This window comes from Saccostrea echinata, unplaced genomic scaffold, assembly GCF_033153115.1.
Source record: "Saccostrea echinata isolate AGI-Se365-2 ecotype Australia unplaced genomic scaffold, CSIRO_AGI_Sech_v1 ptg000015l, whole genome shotgun sequence".
NCBI classification, from domain to species: domain Eukaryota; kingdom Metazoa; phylum Mollusca; class Bivalvia; order Ostreida; family Ostreidae; genus Saccostrea; species Saccostrea echinata.
In genome coordinates, this window is record NW_026889764.1 from 4,639,516 (window position 1) to 4,658,738 (window position 19,223).

The 19,223-nt window shown below is 34.3% G+C and overlaps 2 protein-coding genes across 2 annotated transcripts; both read left to right on the top strand.

The window, feature by feature from the left end:
* Positions 1-311: 311 nt before the first annotated feature.
* Positions 312-1,264, top strand: LOC133187761 (caveolin-1-like). Its single transcript, XM_061323161.1, has 2 exons — positions 312-377; positions 938-1,264. Exons 1-2 carry the CDS (start codon positions 312-314, stop codon positions 1,262-1,264), a joined length of 393 nt encoding a protein of 130 aa, XP_061179145.1.
* A 13,173-nt stretch (positions 1,265-14,437) lies between these two features.
* Positions 14,438-18,962, top strand: LOC133187762 (S-crystallin SL11-like). The gene is made up of 5 exons (XM_061323163.1): positions 14,438-14,707; positions 16,250-16,342; positions 16,575-16,690; positions 16,999-17,106; positions 18,584-18,962. Exons 1-5 carry the CDS (start codon positions 14,572-14,574, stop codon positions 18,737-18,739), a joined length of 609 nt encoding a protein of 202 aa, XP_061179147.1. The 5' UTR covers positions 14,438-14,571; the 3' UTR covers positions 18,740-18,962.
* Positions 18,963-19,223: the final 261 nt, after the last annotated feature.

Below are 19,223 nucleotides of genomic sequence, written 5' to 3' on the forward strand. Positions count from 1 at the left end.
ATCTGTTTTATAAAAAAGTCAAAATTTAACACGATTTGTTGTAAGCATTCATTTCTTTCTAAATAACACCTTCATTGTTTGGCCACTTTCTTCGTTCTTAAGATTAACCAGCCCTGATCGGATTTCTTTTGATACATGTATACAAAAGGGTTCTCTAGCTGAAGCTTTTTTCTGCAATTGGTTAATCCATCATTAAGTCAGATTAATCTTTGTATCTACCATCAACAAATACACAAAACGTTGTCAACGCTAGGTAGCCAGCGAAAACAACAGCACTTCATCTTTATAACCCAGATAGCTAACATCCAAAAATGTCCGGAGCAGAGGAAGTTGATTTGGTGAACAGAGATCCTAATGGATTAAATGCCCATCTAGGGGTGAGTTTTAGAAAGAGAAGTGTTTTGATCTGCAAGAAATTCTCAGTGTTTTTTTTTATTTTATATTACACTACCCTTCAAATGTCTTCGGACCCCTCCCCCTTGGAAACGTTTGACTCTTTTGTAAATAGGTAAAATTCTGTATAAGAGTTAGGCTTTCTTTGAATTAACTCTGTGGAGTAGTTTGGGGTAAAATTTTAACTTTTTTGAACAGAATATGGTTTGCTACCCTTCAGAAAAGAATCTTAAAATGCTTTGAACTTACCATAATTTGATGCAATAATTTCTTTGTTAAAAACAATCACAATGAAATTCTATGAGAGCTCTGTGAAAGATGGCTAAATCAACGTAATTGAACAAAAAAACATAAAAGAGAAACTGATGCAGATCATATTTCTGCCCGAAGGAAAAAGGTCAAAAGTCTTTTAAATAACGCACTAAAACTATGTCCATGTTCTGCTCGTGTGGCCTTAAAGGAAATTACACTTCAAACCCAATTTGAAGGTATTGAAAACTAAAAATTTCAAAACATGACCTCTACCTTTTGACATTGATTTTAGACCCTCCATTTCAACGATGTGATTGGAGAGCCAGATGGGACACACAGTATTGACTGTGCCTACAAGCTTTCCCACACCTGCTTTAACTTGTGGAAAGGCTGCCTCTACAAGCTCCTGACATTTTACCTTGGATGCTTCATAGCCGCGGAGTGGGGCTGTGAGTTTGCCATTATCTCCTTCTCCCATGTGTGGTTCATCAGTCCATGCTTGAAGATTTGCGAAATCAACTGTGGACTTTGCCAGAGGCTGTATGCCAACTGTATGAATTGCTGCTTCGTGCCTTGCTGTGAGGCAATGGGCTCTGTGTTCCATCACTTCAAAAGATAATTTGACTTTGAATGATAAACAATTTCGTCTTCATATCAGAGACATATTTTGGTATTTATTTACTTTCATTACTCTGATATCTTTCAATTGAATTCGTAAACAGCTTACCTTTTATGTCCAATAAATGAATCCATGTATGATCAAATGCTAGATTTTAGTTTGTATTTCTCTATTATCTTAATCAAAACAATACGTATACATTTATTTTATTGAAAAAACAAATAAAAGGATTTTCACCTATTTTTTTTCTCTCCCATTTTTGTAAGTTCGACAAATCAAAGCTTGAATAATAAAACATCCTTTAATCATATACTTAAGAAAAAATGTATCATTTTTAAACATCTATCGGGATATAAATACGGGTTGGTCACGAGATCAAATTCCATAAAGCCCGAAGGGCTTTATGGTAAATTTGATCTCGTATCAACCCGTATTTTTATCCCGATATATGTTTAAAAATGATACATTATTACTTATATTTACATTTATGACTTATTCATATTTTATATTTTCCTGATTATAATCTTTAACGCGTGAAATGTTTTATTCTTCAAACTCAACGGCACGTATTTGATCAATTGATTGCACGTCGACCCTTTATGACGTCACTGAGAAATAACGTCGAACGTTTACGACGCGAGGAAAACGTGTTTATACGGATATAGATACGCATTGCTTTCAACAGTGTTATATAAAGGTAAATATATGTATATAGAAGCGGCGCCCAAAGTCTAACCCCAGAGTGCAAACGACTTATCCTTTTTTATGGATGAAATATATGGAGATAACGAACAGTATTCAAGCTCAAAAGTCCATTATACAATACAAAATAGGAGCAGAGCAAACACGGACCTCCAAACATCAGAGGTGGGATCAGGTGCCATGGAGGAGTGAGCATCCCCTGCCGACCGGTCACACCCGCCGTGTGCTCCTTGTCATGATCGGGAAATAACGGAAAAATCCGTCGACAATTCAGTGTGTAAATAATGGCCTAATAATTAGTATGAAAAACGTCAGTCAGCATTTGACTTAATGATAAATTGTATTTGCTGACAAGGGCATTGTATCGACCATAGAACTTACGAAATGATGACTTTAAACGAGACAGCTGATATTCTTGTTTCATCAACTTATTTGTCAATAATTTACCTCGTTTTAGAAATTGTACTTACGTAGAGCATGCTCTTGCGTATATTCTAAATTGCAAGATTTTTGCGAATGAAAATATTTAACACAACAGTCATCTGAAGTGAGTCTTAATTGGAAGCCATAGCAAGGCCCGGCTGTTCTTTTGAAGATTATTGTATCATTTTTATATCATGTCGTCCTTTGATCTCCAGTTAGGGCCCCACCCTCATCCCGAAGGCCATGATTTGTATAACTTTGAATCTGTATTACCTGAGGATACTTCCATATCAATGTCAATTATCTTGACCCCGTTGTACTCCAGAAGAATTCTCTGACATTTTTTTCTATATATTCCCATGAGAGAGAGCGTACAAGGTGATGGTTACGGATGGCGAATTTAACTTACTGGCAATTTTAAATGAAACAGTTAACAAGCAATTGATGCAGTCGTTTAATTATTTGATGAAACGCCATTCATGAATTATTCGATTAAAACTTGATTTATGTGATACAGAAGAAAGAAGTTATGAAAATAAGAGACCCAAAGGCCTTAACGGTCACCTGATTATAATGTTATAAATGATCCATATATTTACTATAAAATAGAACAAAATAAGCTGATAAATGAAGCTATGTTACCCAAAAACAATAGAAATAGGATGATGAGGGATTAGCAAAATAATTTAGTTTTCAATAACAAATTTTAAAGTTGGCCTATTTACTTGCCAGTACTTGCCCCCAATGGTCACTATCCCCTGCGGACTTAATAGAACAGTAGTTCTTGAGCACTACTTGTAAACCCGTCTCAATACCTTTCACATATTGGCCTCTCTTGGTCATTGAAGATCATTTAATGTACAAAAATAATCATTTAATGTACAAAAACAAGTTGCTGTCTTTTAAAAAAGGACTGCAACACGTGGACCATATGCATGTGTTTCTACACGAAATTCAAAGAAAATTTCTAGATTTAGCGATTTTACAAAGTTGTAATTTTTTTTTTTACATGTATCTTGTAATTTTCAACGCTATTTAAGTTTGCTTAATTAGGCTGTAATGATGAAAAACCATGACCTTGAAATTATGTGAATATGAAATGTTCAATCTAATTAAAATTAGATGTTCCGAATCCGCTACCGCTTCTCAAATGAAGCGGTACTAGCGGATTCGGAACATCTAATTTTAACTAGATTGTGAAATGTTGATCTAGGCATCTATCACAATTGTAAACACTGGTAAAGTAGCCTTTAAAATTAATTAACAACAGAATTAAAAGAGGCCTAAGCGTGCAGTTGTCATAATGGTTGAATTGTAACTCCGTTGGCGGATCCAGGAAAGGAAGGGGGGTTGGGATGTTGTAACCCCATGTATTTAGATTGCAGAAAGAGAAAGAGAGAGTGTGTATGTGTTTTTCTGTAGTATAGATATTTTTACGTCTAGTATTTTCAATAAAATAAGTATTTCAATCTCTCCCCTTTCTGCTCTCTTGAAAGAGTTTTGCTTATTGTTTTTCTCCTTGTACTTTCACAACCCCGGCCACGGGCCTCGACCACCCACACGTAACATGAAGGATTTCACTTCGATATCATCGGAAGATTCCGGCGAACGTACATATCTATTTTTGGACCATATTCTGAAGTAACTAACTTTAGGAAAAGGTCATGAAAGGGAGTATGCATAAGAGAATATTTTTCTCCTGATATTATTGGGACATTTTAATCAATAAAGAGAAAGGTTCAAAATGTCCTCGTAGTATGTTGGGGAGGGGGGCTCACTTTTTCTTTAAAAATAAATCTTTTGTTATAATTTGAATATATAAGTTTTGATTTGCATAGGAAGCTCCCCCGCACTTTTTGTTGCGGGAAGGTTCAAAATACGGACAATCAAACACATTTAAAAGAAATCAAAATGTACCGAAAAATTTAGACGAAGCCCCCTCACCCCGAAATAGGATTTTACAGTGTGGTGCACAGGTTGTTATTTTAATTTATTTCTTAATTGTTGCTTGTCAACTCTTTTTTGGAAGTTGCCCCCTTTGAAAACCGTTGCTACGGACTTGAATATAAGTGCCTGCAGTGTGACCTAAACCCCCCCCCCCTTTTTTTTTTAAAAAAAACTGCTGAATCCGACCCTGTACTGGAGAACTAGAGGGTCTCTGTACTAGAGGGTCTCGAGTTATCTATAACGATGCTAGGTTATCGATTAACTCGATCAATTTAAACACACACACACACAAAACAAATAATATTGTGTGTGTGTGTGTGTGTGTGTGTGTGTGTGTGTGTGTGTGTGTTTCTCTGTCTCTTTTTGATTAACGGAATGGTTAATATACAATCGTAACTTCTCGGCAAAACAACGTGCCAGAAGGTCTGAGAAGATGCGTCGCACGTGTGTAGACCTAGGCTATTTGGTCTTGCAAGCACAGGTGTGTGCACTGTTTGCTGGTGACGCTTAGACTGCCCAGTGGTGACGGTATTTGACATGAAGGACTATACACAAGTTTCATAACATGTGCAGTTTTTTACTAGTGAAAATTGGAGTAAATTAAAAGACGAATATCTTGGATATGGGGTAACCCATATCTGTTCTTGTTACAACGACCGTCAATGCATCCATGGACGAGTTCATTGGTTACTCTGAAAGGTGGCAGAGGTCAATATTTCGTTAACATTTTCTACAATAAACTGCCTACTGTGAGTGATTGTACTTTCATAGCAAAGTTGTTAAATTTTATTCCCGATTGGTCTATAGTTTTGTCATGTAAAAAAATCGGGCTATTTCGATACATGTAAGGGACTTGACATCTGCACTAGATTTATACGGAAGATATCCTATCATTGGAAAGATAGATGGTACACATGTAGCACAGATCTGTAGTACGCAGATTTTTTTTTCATGTTTCTCCCTCTCACCCACATGGAAAAACGTTGCTACAGGCCTCTATCAAGCTATATTTGGATTGCTGTCAATCAAATTATTTTGCGAACCTTGATGCACCAAACTAATGCCGGTAAATCTTTTAAAACCTAGTAGTTGAATTAAGATTTTAATTCAACGTGTTCAAGCTGTTAAGCCATATCTATACAAGTTTTTCCTACTTAATTAAAATGCTTGTACCATAGAATTTAGTTTGTATATAACATGTATAAGGATATATGTATTAAAGAGAAATTCAGATCTTCGTTACGCCAAAGAATAAATAAATACGATGTGCAGATATTAGAGCGAGGTTTGCCAATGATTGGCATATTCTAATTCGAAGAGGGCGAATTGTTCTAAGGGCAAGTTGTCTTAGAGGCGAACTCTCTAGCATTCTCGCGCATGCGTAGCCTGACGTAAGCCCATGGCATCCGGTTTAACCTCACTTATATATTTTCTGCGTGGACCTCAGGGTCCACGCAATAAGGTATTTTTGCACGTTTTATTTTTCTATAATGTACAGACCTAACTGACCATTAAAAACTATGTATTTTTGTATTAAAAATTTTATTTTTTTGGTATAATTCTGTTTCCCCTCTTCTTTCAATTACGTAATTTACAGTGATTAATAATCATAGGTGAATAGCAAAGGGGAATAACTTCTTTCAGTAGAATAAAAATTAATAAATTCACCAAGTGGTGCAGAATTATAAAAAATATGCTAAAAAAATCCTTGCTTATTACAATTTTACATACTCTGTTTGCCTAAAAGATGCCCAGGAGTAGAGAAAATATGATTTTCAAAAACATAATGCATTTTTACCGTATATTCAACATAGTCCCACCCTAACATCAGATCATCTGACCTAGAGGCAAAGAAATTTTATTCATAATTTTGGAAGAGGCACCCTGCAAATCATAACCATGCATTGATATGTTTGCTAAATACCCAGGGGCAGAGAAGAATATTTTCAAAGAAATAATGCATTGTTACTATATATTAAAAAGAACCCCGCCCTAACACCACAACCCTTACCAAAGGGTTATGAATGTCAAACGTTTTGGAAAGGCATCCTTGCTCATCATAATCATGCAATTAGTGCATGCTAAATACCTTAGGGAAGAGAAGAATTTTTCAAAGAAATAATACATTTTACTATAGATTCAACACAGCCTCACCCTAACACCAGATCCCCAGATCCAGGGGCCAAGAAATTCACTATTTTGGAAGAGGCACCATTGTTCACCATACATGTAACCATGCACTTGATATGTGTGTTAAATACCCAGGGGGCTGAAATGAAGATTTTCAAAGAAATAATGCATTTATCATAACCGGGTAAACCTCATCCTGGACTCCAGCCTAAAATAAACCCTTCCAAACCTCAAACACTGAAGTTTGAGGATGGCAGAATCCCAAATGACATTTGGCCGATCATGCGTTTTGTTCATATAACCTTGGATCTTTGGATATGCCAGTGAGAGGACACACCAGACGAAATTACTCTTACAATCCTTGAGCTTGGTCGGAGTGACCCAAGTCAACTTTTTATTTATACGAAATGACTGGGATATTACAGTTCCACCTTCAATAAATGAGGACCTTTCTCACCAGAGCGGCTCACAGGTGTTGGGGAGTGGCTATGTTCCCCAACCTGTATAAAATGTAAGCAGAGACAGACTAAATCCAGTTTCCGATTGTATTTCACCGTCTAATAATGGTTCAGCCAAATCAGGATAAATTTTGTTATCCTGTTTCGTCCGTTGTTCAAGACGCAAGTCTAAATCTTTACCATTTGCCAAAATATGGTTCATATTATACTTATAAATTTTGAATGAGGGCACTTTGTTTGAGACAGCTTCTTGAAATGTAGTATTTTCAATTGTTGAAGATAGTGTCTTCATGAAAGAAATGTTAGCGTAGTGCCAAATTTACAGGATGCAACTTCGTTATATTCTCTGCAACTCGCAGCTTGCGGTAAGAATTTGTTAGTTTCCGTTAAATAATACAAAAATCACATATTGTATGTGTGTTAAAGAGTTATTGCATTGCATTGTAATTTTGTTAGTTTGATACACTAAAAGATCCGTGTTAGTTATCAGAATTTGCCTTTTGCTGAACAGGTAGAGGGTCGTACCACACTTTTGCATGCCCTTCTAAGTGAAAGGAGAATGCACCAAACAATTTTGTTATTTGGCAAGTCTACAAAATGATCTCACCTGTGTAAAATGCAACCAGTGACAGGCACAATCCAGCTTAACACTGAAAACTGTGTCTGTCCTTTTAATTCCTGTACCTGTACATCCCCATATTTGTTATTCCTTCAAAATTTGCATTAATAACTTCAAATTTTAATTTTAATTTTAGTTACCATAACTCTGTACGTCCTCCAACACTTTAAAAATCATTTCTAATCTTTTGCATAATCTTTAAATTGTATCTGTTGTACCTAATTTATAAGTACAACTGACCTCCGGTCACATCAGTACTATTGGTTGCTCCTTCATCCTAACCAAATATATCGTTTGATGAACAAGTAAGCAACCGCATTCCAATGAATCATTTATTTGGAACCGTACAGGTGAAAAGGTCAACCCCTTGTGGTCGGCATCTATGTTTATTTTTATTTACAGAACTCGCATCTGTTATCTCTCTAAGCCAAATACACGAAAATGTATTACATTCCGGCCTATTTTTATGCTATTTTTGTTATGATACGTTGTTACTTTATATTATTATACTATTATATTATATTAATAAGAGCCCCGCCCTAACACCAAAACCCCTGACTTAGGGGTTATGAATTTCAAACTTTTTGAAAAGGCATCCTTGCTCATCATAATCATGCAATCAGTGTCTGGTAAATATCCAGGGTCAGAGTAGAAGATTTTCACAGAAATAATGCATTTTATCTATATTTTCAACAGACCCTCCACCCCCAGAAGCGCTGAGGTCAGGGGCCACAAATTTCCCAATTTTGGAAAAAGCATCCTTCCTCATTATAAACATGCATCTAGTTTATCTGCTAATTACTCTGTAGAAGAGAAGATTCCAAAGAATTAAGGCATTTTCACTATATAATATAATCAATAGAGCCCCGCCCTTTTTTTTCCAGAACCCCTGATCTGGAGGCCATGAAATTAACAACTTTTGAAGAGACACCTTTGCTCCTCAGAACTATTTCATCAGAACTTATCCCACAACCCCTGTAGCCCTTTTCACAAAAATCTTAAGTTTTTGCGCAAGATTTTAACTTAAGAATCTCTTACGACAAATCTTAAGTGCTTTTCACGAACGCATTCGTAGCAAATTGAACTTAAGATTTTACTTACGACAGACTTCATCCCTAGCAACGACTTCAATATGCTTTATAATCCTTAAATAAGTGGGTGAAAATAAAAATAAAACTTAGTTTTCAACATTTGTCAGCATAACAAACAATATTGACTACAAATATCGAATGCAATCGTTTGTGAAGCAAGGAAGTTTAAAATCTGACGTCACAATCACAAGTCTGACGTAAAAGTAGGTCATACGAAAATCTTAAAGTCATATATGGCGTATTTTTTATAAGTTCAGACTAACTAAATTTAAAAAGATCTTTCTATTTGTTTTATTTCTTTACATGAAGATAGGACTTTCCTGTAAATTACACAATATAAATCAATCGCGTTTCAAAGATATTAGAAATTTAAAACAATAACCGATTTATTTACCGACTCCGCATTTAAATAACAGACACAGTTTAAAGTCAATTTAACTAAGGAAACATGAGGTTATTCGAGTTAAAAATCGGTGAAAATTTTAATTTGAACGTAAATAATATATATCATGTTTATCTACACTTAATCTCGTATTTTTATTTTTTAGCTTAGATACGCCATTTATAGCTTTAAGTGAAACTTACATCATAAATATTTTGTAGTGTATTTCATTTAATTTTTCGACAATGATTGTGAAAAAAATATAAAATATAATTGGAAGTTGCTTTAAAAAGTTCAATGAAAAGTGTATTTTGGTTTTTGCGGTAAAATTTTTTCAATAAAATCGGTTTTAAAATACTTAGGAGAGGGTTGGGGTTCTCGTAAAGGTACGACAGAGTTTGCACTTACGACTTTCTTAAGAATTTTTGTGAAAACGATTTTTATCATAAGTTTTCACATAAGATAAAAATATGTCGTAAATTTTTTTGTGAAAAGGTCCACTGATCTGTAGGCCATGAAATTCACAATTTTGGAAGAGACACCCTTGCTCATCATAACGATGTACTTGGTTTGTTTGCTTAATACACAGGAGCAGAGAAGAAGATGTTCAAAGAAATATTGCACTTTCACTAAATAATCAATACTACCCCCGACCCTTTACCTCTGAAACCCTCATCCCGAGGCAACAAATTTCATAATTTTGGAAGAGACACATCGAGTTCATCTGCTTTATATACATGGGAGAGAAAATGATATTTTTAAAAAAGTGTCATGGGTAGTGAAAACCCAGGTCTCAAGCGGGACTCGAACCAAAAGCCTCTGGTGTACCGTGTAAGCGCTCTTACCACTGAGCTACTGAGACCCGATATATTGACTGACTTTCATACACCTGTGAACCCGTTGACGAAAGTATGCCTTTCACTATGTGATCATCAAAGCCCCACCCTTACTCCAGAACCCCTGACTCTGGGGCCATGAATTTAACAATTTTGGTAGAAGGCTCATGCAGTGCTTATTACAACCATGCCAACAATTTGAATGCTTGATGTCCATTAGTAAAGAAGGAGATTTATAAAGATAGCACTAGTTTTGATGATTTTAGCCCCACCCCTAAGGTCCCCGTGGGACCATGAAATTCACAATATGTGAATACTAGTATATTTTTATATCTAAAATCTATTTATTTAGTAAGTTGTGCTGATTAATTTATCAGTGAAATGTGCTTATTCACTACTGAGAGCGTCAAGGCAACGAACCCTAAGTGCAATATGTATATAGTTATAAACTCGCTGACATGTAAAGAACATATGTCAGTTAATGAATGTGGTATTGTTCAAATGTATGAGGTAAAGTGGCGATTTCTAAGTTTTCACATTTTAGTAAAGCTGTTAAAAATCTTGCTGTAACCAATGCATTTCAGTGGGGTTTTTTTCTGAATACAGTCTCTTGTATTAAATACTAGGCCTATACACAAGATAAGAAAAGCTAATTTTTACAACAGAATGTGCTCACAAATTTATCAGTGAAATGTGCATTTTCGGCTTCTTTTATCCTTGATGGTAATTATAATGGAAAAAGAGCACTCAAAATACTTTATGATTTATAACATAGTATAACAGGTATCAAAATAAAGTTGCTAACGTGTAAAGAGAAAACGTCAATTAATGAAACTGATATTTTTCAAGATTTTACAAAAAATGTTAGGATAGTATATATACACAGAATTGATATTTCTTAGATGTTAAATTTATGAAGCTTGTTAATTATACCAACACTTTCTACAGAAAGTTCGGGTATATTGTTATCCTGTTCCGTCCGTCTGTCACACTTTCTTCTTCCCAATTTACCCCTAAATTTTGAGCAGCAGCCAACTCATCTTTTGGAATATGAATGGTGGTGCCCTGTACATGTGTCAAAATATTTTGAAATTATTATTTTCACCCTAAATGGGGTAAAAAAAAAACGTTTTTCTACAAAAACCTAGTTTCCTGAACTCCTCTTACATTTTTCACAGTAACCTAAACATTTTTTTGAATATATAATTGGGAGTGCCGTGTAGAAGTGCGATAAAGATTCGGAATTTCTATTTTCATAGGCCCTAAGGGCGATTAGGGGTCAAAAACAACGTTTTTCTACATAAATCCGGTTCCCAGAACTCGGGATAAAATGATTTTTATTTCTAATGTTAGGAGATGGAACTGACCCCGGGGTGTCTTCAATGTAACGTCAAGCAGATTGATATCTTTATATTGCAGGTTATATTGTGATCATTTCTAGTTTCAGGGGGTGAGGGTGGGAATGACCTCCATAGGTCATGACTATATATACCATTTAATGCATAATGGCACAAAGAACAAGATAATGTATGGTAAAGGGAGAAAAAGTTTTCCTAAGTTACTTTTTTGAAATATATGATCATTTTCAGTTTCACGGGCTGGGGATAACCGCCTGGGGGAGTCATGACTCCAAAATGGTTTAAGGGCTTTCAATTTTAATCAAATCTTATTATTTCAGGCTCCAAGGAGAGGACGATGGAACATGACCCCAGGGACTTGGTTCAATATAGACTTACTATGTAACTTGCATATGGTACCTAATAATCTCTGATCCCTTCCAAGCGATAGATATCTAACCATTTAAAATTCAGAATCAGATTAATGTACCCATATAACCTTTTACAATGACATAATATACTTACCGCCAGTTACGGTACTTAACATCATAGTGATAATCCCATTTAAATCATGTTATAAATTCCTATCAGATCGAACATTACAAAAAGAATAATCCTGTATGTTTACTATACACCGGTACACCACATGCAGCCCAATAAGTACGGAAAAAGTACTAGACAAATTTACACGTAACTTCACGCCAGGCGCGGATCTAGAAATTTTCTAAAGAGATATATTACAATGACATACGAATTTTTGTTAAATAATTTTGTGTTATCTCTTTCACATGTACATGTATATGACAGGAAAACAGATGAATTACGCGGGGAGGGGGGGGGGTAAGTTGAGGGGATTTGGATAAAGGATTTCCGCACCCAAATACCGATATCATTTCTGAAAGCTGTCTTTTGGGTATCTAAAATTTTAAAGTTCATCAAAATCGCTATACACTAAAATAATTATATTCACTATGTTGACAACCACGAGTCCAAATTATGGACCGAAAAATTGACCCCCCCCCCTTTTTTTTTAACACAAAAATCTTCTTTCTAAAACTTTCTTTTATACAGAAATTATTACATTAAATTCTGTAATTTCAGACCGATAATGAAGTTGTTATATAAAATATTACATAAGAGGCCCATGGGCTACAGACTCACTTGTGCATTTTATGCTCAAATTGATATTCATTTTGCGTAACTTAAAGAATCATTGTGGCTTCTTCCTGGTTACCAAAATATGAAGGAGAGGATATTTAGAGGCAAACACCTATGTGCGGTTTTTGCTATATTTTGCAGCCAATGCTGCACATGTAATAGTCTCAATAATTAGTCGATTATTGTAAGAGCAGGATTCGGAGTGTATCAAGGTTTTTGCAAATAGGGGATGCAGTAAGTATAATTATTGGGAAGGGGGGAGATTGCCCATTTCCTTCTAACACAAAACCGTGTAATTTATACACAATTTGGGAAGAAATCCAAATATGTTGCTTTGTGGTTTAAATATACATGTAATGACATTTTATCTTAATTGGATTTAGAGTGAAGAATTGATGCTTACGCCGCGGGTCCCACTTCAGGACGTGGAATCCTGTCTTTCATCCCGATCGAGGTCCTAGCTGTGTCGCAGTAGGTGATGGTACAAAAAATTAAATCCGCGTTTCTCAATGGCCATACATGTACATGCCGAATACATACCTTCCAACAGAAATCGGCGGCGTCCCAGATTGAGTAAAAAAAAAAAAATCCCGAAGGGATGTAAATCAAGCAAGATTTTGTGTTGTAAACAGGCTACATGTAATAGTGACTTTGAACCAGTAGGGAAATTATCAGCAATGTGCGCATTCAATATTAAGCACAATATCATAAAAGAGTGACAAAGACTATTTGGTGTGTTCACTAGTATTTCAAGCAGTATACATATTTCTATATTTTGAATTATTGTATTTATACGTAATTTATCTAAAAACTGATTTACCCGATTCGATCATCTGCTCAAGATATATGTACACTAGTTTTAGCTGGTATTTCCTCAACATTGATTTAGATGAGGTGCACAGCATTACCAGGCATCATAACATCGACAAAGTCGCATATCTAAGCACCAAAGAAAACTTACAATTTCTTTATATTTAAGGGATTTATTATTTATGTCATTTCTATTCAAAGTCAGTCAAAAAATATATATCAATCCATGAATCAATTTTTTCTTTGTGTTACATGTATGTATCCTTGAGTTAGGAAGTTTTCACATTTTTTTTTTTTTGAAAGTGTGTATATAGATAATCCAAGAAAGACTGACATGGAGGAGATACAAAGTGATCTCCGTATGTTGACCTCGGATATGAACTTTTTACTTTAACCCGAGTGATAATTGCCTTTCACAAGGCAATGAAAGATAACTCTTGCTAGCAAGAGCAGTAAAGATTCATGATCTACTCAGGCCCGTAAAACAAGGGGAAAAGGGGGGGGGGGAGGGGGTGGTACTTTTGCCAATATATACAATGTGAATTTACAATTGTACTTTCTAAATAATAACGTTTGAAGACTTTATTAGTATATATATATATATATATATATATATATATATATATATATATATATATATATATATATATATATATATATATATATATATATATATATATATATATATATACATACATATATATATATATATATATATATATATAGGGGGTGTCAATATTTTTGTTCAGTTGTGCAACCATCCCCGCCACCCCCACCCCTTGTGATCCCCAAAGGCACCAAATATACATTTTGAGAGTACCTGGCAAATTATCAGTTTAAAGAGAAAAAGGAGAGAGAGAGAGAGATTAGGAGAGATTAGAGAAATGTCTTTACACGAGAGGGAAGCAAATTCATACACAGAGCGCAGAAGGAAAGAGCCTTTCTTGCATGAACAGATGTACTATCACCCGAGGTGTTAGATGAAAACGCGAAATAGGATGTTGCTTTTATATGTTACTGAGCAAATTAATCGATATTTACAAATAATGTTAGTCTTTTATACACCAACGCTATTTCTGTATCGATCTTTTAGAAGTTTCAATTTATTTGCACAATCATGAAGAACTGTTCCAGAATTTTGCAGAATAACGAATTCCTGGATTGCTCGTTTACAAAGAATGGCTTTTAAATCATAGAACAAGCAATATCTTGGGAGAAAACTACCGTGATTACTGAATATTTTAGTAACTTAGACGTAGGAAAAAATCGTGATCGGATGTCCCATATCCCGACCCAGGGTATTGCCACACTACCAATAAAATCTTCTAACGTTTAAATGCTACCACAAACATCACCACTCGCCATTTTGGATCAGATTTATATAGACCTCGGCAGACGACACTAAAGAGCTAGGATGCCTAGTACATACAAGATCTATTATTTTAATGCAAAGGGGAGAGCTGAGGTCAGCCGTTTGATTTTTGCCGCCTCAGGGATAAAATATGAGGATGTTCGCATAGAAGGTCCTGATTGGCCAAAAACAAAACCAAGTGAGTCATTGATAGATATTTTTTTCAGATGGTAAAGCTACACGTATAGTTCAGTGTACATGAATGAAAGTTGGCACCGAAACTGCATGTCTAAGTTTAGATAACTTGCAGCTAAACGGGAGATCTGAATTGTTGTCTTTTTGCATTTTCACATCATTAAAAAAAGGAACTTTAACTCAAAGACATTTTACCTCTTCATTCATATTTTCAAGATATTTATCTTCATTTACGGAACACAAGCTTCAAAGGATTAGATCCGCGCCAGTTCCGTTTTGACATTCATTTGATCAACATTTTTTGATATTATCAAAGTCACAGCCTCTTACGACATGTAAAAATATGATGTTTAGAAATTAACAACTGAATGCTGGTGCAAATCATAAGATACTTTCCTTTCTTATATGAAAACTATGAAACTAACCTACCATATGCAAATGTTTAACAAGCTAATATTTAATTTCAAGTTAAGGATGTCGATACGATTCGCTTTATTGAATCTACATATGGCTACAAATATTTGTAAAAGGGTGTTTCGCACATATTTGTGTCGGTGGGTTTTAAATGATAGCGTGGGTCAGTTTGTATTGAAATTATACAAATGGATGTATAGCGATAGCTTTAAATTAAAAAAAAAATTGTGCTCGTGTTATTTTTCTCCAAAGAGTATATTAATGTAAACATTCAGTTAAACGAACTCTAAACACTAATGGAAAATACTTCGCTAGATGAATTACATTACAAAAAGACTAACACACTGATTTTTATTAATGAATACGAGATTACCTTTTTTCCTCAGGAAAAACATGTTCAAAGACAGAGGGACGTACATATATAGGAACAGAAATCAATGTTGCTTGCATAAATGAAGATAACGCATGGTCATACAAATACATGTAACGTAAAAAAAAAATTAACTAATCTTGTCCTTGTATAATATTAAGAATATTCAGATTGATTATAAATTGTGTCCTCACAGTAAAATCAAGTCTATTCTAAACTTATTTTAAATCTAAGGGCAGATCACTCTAAATGCAAAAAGTTTCATAGAACTAAAAGTCTTTGGCGAGTTCCTTAAAATGTTTATTCTGATTTCTATAAAACATTTTTTTTTAATTTGTATGATTATTCATTAAATATATTTATTTTATTGATTACAGTAAACTATCTGTAGCTGTACTTTTACTTTTGACAAATCAGTATAGCAGTGTCAGTGTGTACAATATGATAAAACCTTTCAAAATTGCAGAACTTTCCGTCTTCTGGAAACTGGAAGACTGACCTAAAAAACATTTGAGACATCAAACAGTATTTGATGCTCTTTGCTGATTGAAAATTTTACCCATGCTTTCTCCTATAGAAAAAGCTCCCCCCCACCCACCCACCCCCACACACAATTAATACAGAACACTCAAAAAGTGATACTATATCAATTACAATAAATAAATAATACCTGTCGCAAAGCAGATACATTAAGATATTAAATGCTTCATGATTCAAAATTAAAATAATTTCAGACATATTTGATGTGAATTTATTTTGTAGCAATGCCTCAAGAGGCGATGCCCGTGCTAGAGGTCGACGTTAAAAAGATTCCTCAGAGTAGAGCCATAGAACGCTTCCTGGCCCGGGAGTTTGGTAAGTCACTGTGATGCATGTATATACATGTATACGCTGACAGTTGGACCCCACCCCCCGTCCGAATTCGGCCGTATAGAACTCCTTTTAGTCAAGAGGTACAGTAACATATCATATATTTAAGGACAGAAAGTACCCCTTACTGTCCTGACACAAGAATATGTATATCCTTCAGACTTAAATTTATGTATTTCACACAGAATATCCTTAAAATTTGTTTTATCTGTTTTAGGACTTTATGGTAAAACGAATATGGAAAGTTGCTGTGTGGACGTGATATATGAAACAGTCAATGATTTCTTTGAAAGTCTCCGACCTGTAATGTTTGAAAAAGATGAAGCTAAAAAGGTAAATCGTATATGCATGCAGCTCTAGGTAAGGTAACAATTCAGGCGGCAGCAATTGGAGTTGTCTCCCGTAGAGAATACAACGTTAGAAGGCAAAATTCTTACATTCCATTTTTTTATGATGCATTACACAAACATAAGATATTCATTCATGTTTTGAAAAAGTCTTAAAATTGATGTGTTTGAAAAATGTTTCATAAATACTTTAATGTAGAAATATGTTAATTATGAGCTAGGTAGACGATCATTTCGAAATTTAGAACATGATACTGGCAATGCTATAAATTATGACCCTTACTGTATTTACAGGCAGAGTTAATGAAGAAATTCCATGAACATGTCCCCGTCTACATGAAAAGAATAGAAGACCGCTTGTCGCAGAACGGAGGGGGGAACGGGTTTTTAGTCGGGCCATCGGTGAGTAATTTTTTTTCAATGATCGAGTGCATTAACTAATCAATTAATAAAGAAAAAGTAAAGTAAAACAAAAAGCACCTAAAATTTTAAGTAAGACACAAGTGCATACAATACTTGGCCAGTTAATATCAAAGACTTTTTTTTTCTTGTTTTTTTTTCCGTTTTGTTTTGTTTGTTTGTTTTATAACGGAGATTTCTCTGGGAAAATATAATCTAATGTCTTTCTATGTATTAGAATCTTAATAAATATGTTTTCAATTAAAATTTTGGAAAGCTCACTATTGTAACACTAAAAATACTTTTAAATCAACAATCCAAATAGCAATCTGATTTTCAAAAATCTGCAAAATTACGGACGTACTGCACTATTAAGGAAGAATACGGCCTTGAACAATACGTTGCGGTGGACTTGCCAAAATCAGCTAGATCTACAATGGCGCAATTCCTGAGTGGGGTGCTCTCATTGTGTATCGAAACTGGTCGCTATCGTGGAGAACCAATTCCAGACAAAATATGTAGTCTTTGTGATTTGAACGAAGTAGAGGATGAACTTCATTTTCTATTAAAATTTAATCTGTATGAAAACTGTAGACATGATTTTCTAAGAAATGTTGGAATTTCAAATTTACGTAATAATGATTTAAATGTTCTGTTCAATTACCTATTATCTCATTTACCATGTCAAACTTCAACCCTCATATATAATGCCAATGACCGTAGGAACCGGGGGCACGGGGGGGGGGGGCGATATATAGAATACTATAGAGAACATAACTACTATATGCCTGTGTCCCCTCAATAATAACGTCTGATGACCTTTTTTTTTTTTTTTTTGTCTTTTTTTTTTTTTTTTTTTTTTTTTTGCTTGTCAAGGAATTTTGGTAGTTGATAGTGCCCCCCAACTGAAAATGTGTGGTTGTGCCCCTTCAAAGTTAAATTGCTTCCTACGGGCCTAATGCCTATAAGAAAAAGAAAAATCACACGTATGTAATAAATATACACTGTATAATATTGCAAAAAGTGACTTATAGGTCCGATGGGCCGGGTGTTTTACATAAAATTATATGTTTATTTGTCTAATGAATGTAAAATTATTGTATGCACAAGTCACTATAATAAAATATTTACTTATGTATTTATAAATAAATAGTATGATTTAAACTAAACAATATATATACTTGTATCATTCTTCCTGTACACGTATTTACATGTATATTTTAATGTTAATTATTCGATCAGGACACAAGATTCTCATTTATCGCCATCACAATTTTTTTTTTAAAATCTAAATGTCACAATCTAATAACGTGTTAATTCTCTGCTATTTTACGCTTTATTATAGCTGACTTTTGCTGATTTGATAAATTGATAAATTTCTTCTTAAAATCTCAGAAAATTTACAATTTATTTTATAGTTGATCAAATATTTCTGAGGTCCTTATTAAACTCTCTGATATTTTTACACTTTATTTTATAGCTGACTTTGGCTGATCTGACATTTCTGAGGTCCTTGGATGCTTTTGATAAATTTGGGCTGAAATTAACAGACAAACTGGAAGCCTTGCGAAAAAGGATTGAAAGTCTACCAAGAATTCAGGAATATTTAAAATCAAGACCAGTAACAGAATTTTAGACTCTGCAAGAAGTTACGTGCATCATGATTAGAAAAAAAAATATTTATAGCCATAAAAACTTTTTATTAAAAAGAAAGTATTGACATCCACAAATATTTTCATTTTTAACCTTCAGTTGCATTGAATCCAGGCTAGGAAGACTTTGTGTTTACATTTTTTTTTTAATCTTTTCGTTTACTATTTATTATTTACACCTGACAACACTGAAAAATTTGAATAAAACCAATTTGAGATACTTATTTTATTGGGGGGAATTACATTGTATTATTGTTATGCAATTATTCACATACGAAGTATCCAGAACTAAATCGCATAACTTGAAAATTGTTCCAGTACTCCGTGAAAAGGATTGTCTCCGTTTTGATGAATTTTCTGAAATTAGGAATTGATGTTTAGAAGCCATTCTGACTGTACGTACATGTTTTAAGTGTTTAGATAATCATTTGTCAAATGATCATTTTATTTTCAATACTTTTAAGAAAG